This window comes from Garra rufa, chromosome 1 (assembly GCF_049309525.1).
Source record: "Garra rufa chromosome 1, GarRuf1.0, whole genome shotgun sequence".
Lineage (NCBI taxonomy): Eukaryota > Metazoa > Chordata > Actinopteri > Cypriniformes > Cyprinidae > Garra > Garra rufa.
The window spans coordinates 78,284,519-78,293,307 of record NC_133361.1 but is presented as its reverse complement, the minus strand read 5'-3'; the positions used below and the strand labels follow the sequence as shown (position 1 = coordinate 78,293,307).

General features: G+C 39.7%; 1 protein-coding gene across 1 annotated transcript; it reads left to right on the top strand.

Annotated features, from left to right (window-relative positions):
* The first annotated feature begins 4,821 nt into the window (after positions 1-4,821).
* On the top strand, positions 4,822-7,843 carry LOC141320293 (uncharacterized). Its single transcript, XM_073833298.1, has 2 exons — positions 4,822-5,044; positions 6,595-7,843. Exons 1-2 carry the CDS (start codon positions 4,822-4,824, stop codon positions 7,509-7,511), a joined length of 1,140 nt encoding a protein of 379 aa, XP_073689399.1. The 3' UTR covers positions 7,512-7,843.
* Positions 7,844-8,789: the final 946 nt, after the last annotated feature.

The window sequence follows — 8,789 nt, the reverse complement described above, 5'->3', positions numbered from 1 at the left end:
ATGACTGTGCAATGCTGGATAATATAATCCTTACATCATCTTAAAAAGCAGCTACAAATAACAAGCAAAGAACATTTACATTATCAAAAAACTTCATCATTAACTAGTGTAGCCTAGTCTAGTGCGAGGAGCACTTTAAAAAACACTCCAGTTATAATCAGTTTATCTATCTACACTGTATGCTGAATAAAATCTCTTGCATGTGTCCACTCTATGCATGTGTTTATACCACGGCAAGTTTCTGAAGCAACCTAGAACCGACTCTCTGCACTGCATCGCTAAAGTTTGATGCCTTTTTGAGCAGAAAAGACTCCCTTTTGAGTCTTGCTATCGTCAAAGCCATCACCAACTGGCGATATCTCTAACTATCATCGATACACTGTACTATCGTCTACAACCCTAACTTGGTGTTTCTTCAAGATCATGACTGTAGCCTATTTCTACAGTTATTTTTTCCCAATATAGTTAATTTAGAGTTAGTTTCATTTCTACAAATGGTGCAATCTCTGCTAGATTATAGATAAAAAGATTCCCATTCCCCTGCTATTCTGTGATCGGCAGTGATCGGCGATCGGCAGATCATGATCTTGGTGATCGGTAATCGGTGATCGGCCCCAAAAATGCTGATTGGTGCATCTCTAGTCAGGAGAGGACAAAGTTTACACAAGTAAACGAGTGCTGCTGCACGCTAAACAGACTGAGCACAATATAGTATTAGCTCAATAATTCTGGGAAAAGTAGACATTTTGCTAAAATATTTGTTGGCGGACATTAAATGTGACACATGTACAACTATAATCCTTAATGTAAGTGTATTTTTATAATAGCAGTAAATGAAAACAATAAAGTAAGCTGACTAATAATTACTAGCTCAAATGAGTAAATGTATTTCCGGTTAAAATGTAGGCTGATTTCATTTTTTATTTAGTGCCTTAAAGATTTGTAATGTTTTAATATCATTATCATTGCAGTTTTTTACAGATGCTAGGACACATTTCTCAATACTTAGGTCACTTTTGCAAAACTCTTCACACAGTGAGCACAACAGAAGTCTATGTGGGCTAAACTGAGGATCAATTATCATTGTTTTGGCACAAAATGCATTCAATGACTACATCTCTCAAATTTCATTAATTCTTTTCTCACTCAGACACAACTGCCAAAACTCTTTGTACGTACAGGACATTTTGCACGTGCTTGCATACTGTTTTCAAAACTGTTAAACTTATGTTCAAAACAATAACATCATGCAAAACTGAATAAGACAGCAAAATTCAACAGCAATCTTTTATTGAAACATATTTCAAATCTAAAAATGCGAGTAGATTAGCATTACTATTGTATCTGTATCAGTGGATGGTGTGTACAAATTCTTGTATTTTGGAATTACTTAGTGCAAAAAAAATAAAATAAATAAACAACATAAAATATTCACGAATTCTGCATCATGTCTGATTCATTCCAGCAACATATATTGCAGTTATAAACAGCGATGTGTCCTTGTTTTACACAAGAAAACACTGTGTAATGCTACATGTTGTTAGTGTTTTTTAGCTCATTGTTTTGTGGGTGACAAAGTGTGTTTGTCGGCTGTCAACCTTTGCTGGTGTTCTGGAAGAATGAGTTTATCTGAGACCTGAATAAAGTGTTTTGGTAGTTGTAGTGCATTTTGAATGTGAAATGAACTGCTTTGCCAAGCTGAAAGTCGGTTAGGAGAATTGTGTGAAGAGTTTTGCGAAAGTGACCTAAGTATTGAGGAATGTGTCCTAGCGTCTGTAAAAAAAAACCTGTAACATCATTAAATCTTGGGCACAAAACATTAAATACAGTTGTCTGAAGTCAATGGTTTTTATTCATTTTATTTATTATTTGAGTTGCATTTTCTATCTACTTTTATGTTTAAAGTGATAATAAAGTTAAATAATTGTGTGGGAGAGAGTCAGTGGTAAGAAATATCAATGCATTCCAGTTGGTCAGAGTTAGAGGACTCAGATTAGACACATTAACCTTCCTTGAACCAGGTTAGTTTAACTGCATGAGTTGCCCAGTGCTCCAGGTTCGCGCGCGGGTGTGTGCGCACACTTGGATGGATTTAATGCAGAGCACAAATTCACCATACTTCACATCTCACTTCACTTTCAATTGGTGTAAAAATATCCTGTTCTCTTTTAAAGGATATGTTATGTGTGTTTTTTTACAGTACGTTTTTGGGCATTTTCCATTTAAAAGGTCATTGTAACATACCAGTGGTTCCCAACCACGTTCTTTGAGGCCCCAACACTGCATATTTTGCATCTCTCCTTTGTCTGACCATTTGTCACCCATTTTAGGTCTTGGTGCAGGGGTGCCCAACCCTGTTCCTAAAGATTTACCATCCTTCAAAGTTTAGCTCTGACCCAGATCAAACACACCTGAACCAGTTAATTAATCACTTAATTGGAGAAACATGTAAAACATGCAGTGTTTAGAGGCCTCCAGGAACGTGGTTGGGACTCGTTGTAACAGCTAATTTTTATGATTGGCTAACATCATTTCCCCTTAATAAAACCTCAGAAAGAATTATTGCGTGATGAATTGTTCATCTGATGGTGGAGTGGGGAGTTTGTCCATTTTCCTTGCCTTTCTTATATCGTAAAAATGGTACATCATAATTGAGATCAGTCTTTATCTTCGTTTCCTAAACTATTATTAGATTGAATAAATTGTATAGCAGCCAGCTTAAACTCTATAGGACAGCGGTCCCCAACCACCGGGCCGTAGCCTACAACATGAGTTTAAAAAAAAAATGCATGCAAACTAAATAAACTCAATTTAATTCGCAATAATGTCACGTTTTTACATGCCATAAGCATATATGCAGTTGTTTGATTGCACGCATGTTTGCATTTTGCAAGGTTTTTTTTTTCCCCTTACGTCTGTCTGTCTGTCCCGCCTTTATACTTTACATATTGGCTTCAGCGCTGCGCAGGGCTTATTTGATTTGCCGTATTGCGCTGCATCCAGTCTAGACAGCATAAGGTTCTAATGTCATTTGTCCGGTATAGACACTGTGTTAGACTTCAAGTAGCCTACTTTGATTTTGGCTATTGAAGCATTCCGTAGGCTTAATTGGTCCTGGTGTAAATGTGCAGAAAGTCTGAAAGCAGCTATGAGAACACAGAAAGACAAAACACACAATACATTTGAATATAATTTTGTTTTTATCAAAAACGTTGCAGCATCACACGGCACATAAAAATAGACTGCTTTGCAAAAAAATACAATGATAAACTACATGAAAACAGCAGTTTTGCAATTATTAACCAAAGCCAGATGTCACAGGTATTCTGTATTCATGTCGCTAGGCTACCTCCCGATCCCGCAGTGTTTTTTTTTTTTTTTGCCGCCCATTCCCGCCCGCAGCAAAGTTCAAACCGCCCGCTCCCGCGAGATTTGTGTTCCGGCGGGTCCCAATCCCAATGCAGCCCTGTGCGCAGCCTCAGCTCAGCTCACTTCACTTGATCAGTTCTTGCCGAACGGTAGTGTCACACGAAGTTAGCTAAACTGCTAGAATGAGCAACAAAAAGCAAACATCTTTAGAGAGTTTTTTTGGAAGGGGTAGCAGGGAAAAAAGACCCACTGACAATGAGCCAGATACCTCAAAGAAAAAGAAGGGGTCATTCAATCGGAAATATGACGAGTCATATTTAAAATATGGGTTCGCAAAGACCGGTGACTCGCATGCACCAAGTCCTTTATTTGTGGTATGTGGCGATAAGTTGTCAAATGAAGCAATGAAACCATCAAAGCTAATTCGACATCTAGAGTCCAAGCATCCTACACTTAAAGACAAACCCCTTGAGTTCTTTGAGCGTAAGAAACGCGAGCAAGAAGGGCAAAAACTAGTGCTTAAAGCAACCACATCGGTGAACTTGGCTGCGCTAAAAGCCTCATACTTAGTGGCTAGTCGGATTGCTAAAGCTAAGAAACCCTATTACTATTGGGGAAGAGTAAATTCTGCCTGCTGATAAAGACATGTGCAATGAACTACATGGGGAGGCTGCGGCTAAAAAAATAGCTCAGGTACCGCTTTCTGCAAGCACTGTCCATAGACGAATTGATGATATATCAGAGGATATTGAGGCACAGTTGTTAGAGAGGGTGAATGGGTCACCATGGTACGCTATCCAAGTTGATGAGTCAACTGATGTTGAAATAAGGCAATGCTGCTGGTGTTCGTCCGGTACATATTTGAGGAGGATGTTCAGGAGGATTTGTTGTGTGTGCTGTCACTTCCAACGAACACCACAGCTGCAGAACTATTCCGTGCTTTGGATGGTTATGTGTCTGGAAAATTAGACTGGTCTTTTTGTATTGGCGTATGCACTGATGGGGCTGCAGCCATGACCGGATGGCTGTCCGGTTTCACTGCAAGCGTTAGAGAGGTTGCACCTGACTGCGAGCCCACACAGTGTGTCATTCACAGGGAAATGCTGGCTAGCCGAAAATTGTCGCCGGAGTTGAATGGGGTATTAAATGATGTAGTTAAAATAATCAACCACATTAAAGCACACGCACTCAACTCTCGCTTATTTGAGCAGCTCTGTGAAGAAATGGATGCAGAGCACAAACGCCTTCTCTTACACACAGAGGTCAGATGGCTGTCAAGGGGCAGGTCACTGGCCAGAGTGTTTGAGTTGCGAGAGCCACTGCAGAGATTTCTTACAGAAAAAAAGTCACCGTTGGCTGCACATTTTAGTGATGAGGACTGGGTGTCAAAACTCGCTTACCTGTGTGACATTCGGATTGCTAAATGACTTCAACCTGTCACTCCAGGGGAGAATGACGACTGTCTTTAAACTGGCAGATGCATTTAAAGCCAAGCTTGATTTGTGGGGACGACGAGTGGACAGGGGTGTATTTGATATGTTCCAAACAGTAGTGGGGATTTTGGGAGAGACTTCGGCAGGGCCCTTTCTCTCGCAGCTGGTGCACGATCACCTTGTTGCACTTTCAAATGAGTTTGAGCGTTACTTTCCTTCCTCCAAAGATCCACGGCAAACGAGTGAGTGGGTCCGTAACCCATTTGTCAATATCCCGAATAGTCCTAACTTGTCAGCGCAGGAGGAAGATCAATTGATTGAAATTGCAAATGACGGTGGTCTTAAGAGTGTGTATGAACAAACCTCTCTGGCGGGTTTTTGGATCAAAACCAAAGCAGAATATCCCGAGATAGCCGTAAAAGCGCTGAAAACGTTGCTACCATTTCCCACCACGTACCTATGCGAGTCCGGGTTTTCGGCAATGACTGCAACTAAGACAAAATTGCGCAATAGACTGGACATTTCAAACACACTGAGGGTGTCACTGTCTTCCATCAACCCAGATGGAACCTTCTTGTTGCAGGGAAACAAGCACAGGGCTCCCACTGATAATATTCGTTTAGTTCCCATATTTAGTTCCCATATTTTGTTAAGCCTGTTCACACTTGAAAGATAGCTTCAAGTTGTTCAATGTTTATAGTTCGTAGTTCATATTGTTCAATTTTCACTTCTTCAAGTTCACGTTTTTCACATGTTTAAGAGTTCGTTACCTTCACTGTTCATACATAACTGGAGCTTGTTCTTTTCAAGTAATGCATGCATACAGCCATACACAACAGGGTTGGGTCGATAGACGATGCCATCGTCCATCGCCGATGGCCCGCTCGTGAAAAACACACAATTAATCACACTATATAGCCAAATGAAATGCTTTCAATTTCTGCATCTTTACTTATTTTAGCATTATTATTATTATTATTATTATTATTATTATTATTAGGAAAAAATAACAAGGAAGTTGTTAGCGATCACAATACAAATTACAGTGAACTCCAAACGAATTACATGAACTAGTTCGTTTACATGAATAAATAAGGCATACAAAAACAGCAAAAAAAAATCTAAATAATTTTAATCAAATTAGATTAAATAAACTACACCAAATATGCCTTTTTCATGGTTTTACCATAACGAACAGAGTTTGGAACAAAAAAAGAGAATTTTTTTTTTCCATCGAAATACGAACGTACAATTCAAAGCCTAGTTTACATTATAAATAACAGTTTAGTATTCAAATACACTGGGAATATGGAAACACTTGGATTTGTGCCGAATTACAGAGGTACGTGAATTCAACGCCTGCTATTTTTAGTTTCACTTTTTGTAGACCAAAACACATCCTCCAATTACATCTCCTACATAAACCCGCGCTTGCTCTGTCTCCTATAAAAGCACGCACTGTCACGTGTTAATGCCGGATCTTTAAAAATCCAGCTCAAATTAAGCACTGGTGAAACGGTAGGGCAGGCTACAATGAATTAATTTGTTATGACATCCCCCCCCCCCCACCCCCCCGCCACCGGTCCGTGAAAAAAAAAAAAACGGGAATCAAACCGGTCCATGGTACATAAAAGGTTGGGGACCCCTGCTATAGGACACCAGACTATGCTCAGGTTTGGACACCATGATATGAGATCTAGCATACATGCATTACAAATCTACATGATTGGTGTTACCTGCTCTGTGGCATTAAACTGGGGTTAACTTTTATTTCTTTGTTTTTCCACCTTAGGCCCAACAGCACTGAATGAAACTGAAGAGAAAGATCAGTTTGAAAATCTTCATGTTTTCATTACTGGAAAAAAATCATTTTGTTCCTTAGAGTCAGAAAATACTTCTACACAAAAAAGAGCTCAAAAGACAAGAACTAGGAGTTTTTTCACTTGCTTTCAGTGTGGAAAGAGTTTCAATGAACAAGGAGAATTTAAAGTCCACAAGAAAATTCACACCGGAGAGAGGCGTTTCATCTGCCAACAGTGTGGAAAGAGTTTCACTCGAAAAGGAACCCTTAAAGACCACATGAAAATTCACACCGGAGAGAGGCGTTTCATCTGCCAACAGTGTGGAAAGAGTTTCAGTGAAAATAGAAACCTTAAAGTCCACATGAGAATTCACACAGGAGAGAAGCCTTTCATCTGCCAACAGTGTGGAAAGAGTTTCATTCAAAATTCAAACCTTAAAGTCCACATGAGAATTCACACAGGAGAGAAATCTTTCATCTGCCAACAGTGTGGAAAGAGTTTCAGTCACAAAGGAAACCTTAAAGATCACATTAAAATTCACACAAGAGAGAAGCCTTTCATCTGCCAACATTGTGGAAAGAGTTTCAGTCACAAAGGAAACCTTAAAAAGCACATTAAAATTCACACAAGAGAGAAGCCTTTCATCTGCCAACAGTGTGGAAAGAGTTTCAATGAACAAGGAGAATTTAAAGTCCACAAGAAAATTCACACTGGAGAGAAGCGTTTCATCTGTCAACAGTGTGGAAAGAGTTTCAGTCACAAAGGAAACCTTAAAGTCCACATGAAAGTTCACACTGGAGAGAAGCCTTTCATCTGCCAACATTGTGGAAAGAGTTTCAGTCACAAAGGAAACCTTGAAAGTCACATGAAAATTCACACAAGAGAGAAGTCTTTCACGTGCCGTTAGTGTGGAAGAAGTTTCATTAATCCTGGAAACCTTAGAGACCACCTGAGAATTCACACTGGAGAGAAGCCTTACACATGCAGTCAATGTGGAAACAGTTTCAGTCAACAAGGAAACCTTGACAAAGATCCACAATAGAGAGAGCCTTTTTATCTGCCAACAATGTGGAAAGAGTTTCACTCTAAAAGAAAATCTTAACAGGCACATTAAAATTCACAAAAGTGAAGGCTGACAGATCCCCTCAGTGCGGAAAGAATTTCAACCAAAATGTATAAAACAGTTTAGGTCCTTGATTCTGATTGGTTGAGCCGCATCTGATTCTGTCGTAAATTACTCTTCAAACCGACATTCTTTGTTGCCTTTGTGTTGCTCGGAAAAAACAATGTAGGGTCTGGACCAATCAGACGCACAGTTCATTAGATCCACCAAATAATCAATTTTTCATTAGATTAACAAATGAACACACCCAATCCACAACACTGGCTACCATGATGTCTACAAATGGTCTTACTATGGCATCCAGGACTCCTCTGCCATAATCTTTACCACTCAAAAGTATGCAGAGAGAATTTTCCCCAACTAATACTCTAAAAAAAGGACACATACTGCCGTAGGAACTGACTGCTTTCATTAATTCTTAGAAAAACCTTTCTGTGAACAAACACACATATCTTTAGATCATTGTGTGTTATTACTGTTAATTTATTTTGTATTGTGTAATGTTTTAATGCATGTGTTATAATAAATCACTATGTAGTATAACCACACAAAATGTTTGGTCTCGTTGAATTTTTTACATGAACAACCAATCCCAGTACATATGCAAATACCATGCTTACAAAAGAGTCGTAAACTTTCCCTCCAAAAGCAAAAGTCACCATTGGCTCTCTAGCCTCCCAATTATCAATTACCCTGGCCTCCCACTTAACTTTATCTCCTGACTGTGACCCCCATAGGAGATAAAGGCTCAGTTCTCCAGGCTTTTCTCAGTTCTTTTAGTGCCTTGTCTCATCACCTTGCCATCTTCTGGTTGATTAGTCCCAGAGCCGATGCTTCTGTGCCTGGGAGGCCTTAAACTCCTAGGAAGATGAGGAAAATCCCATGCCCTGGGGGGCCTCCGGATGTTTGGGGCCCGGGTCTCCTCCATGTCTGCTTCATGCCTTGCAGGACGGGGCTATGGTTCCCCACACCCTATTAAACATTTACATGGAGGAACCTTATGAACACAAGTGCGCTCACACACACTGGTGCACACACAAGCATTCACATTGGTGTAAAAAC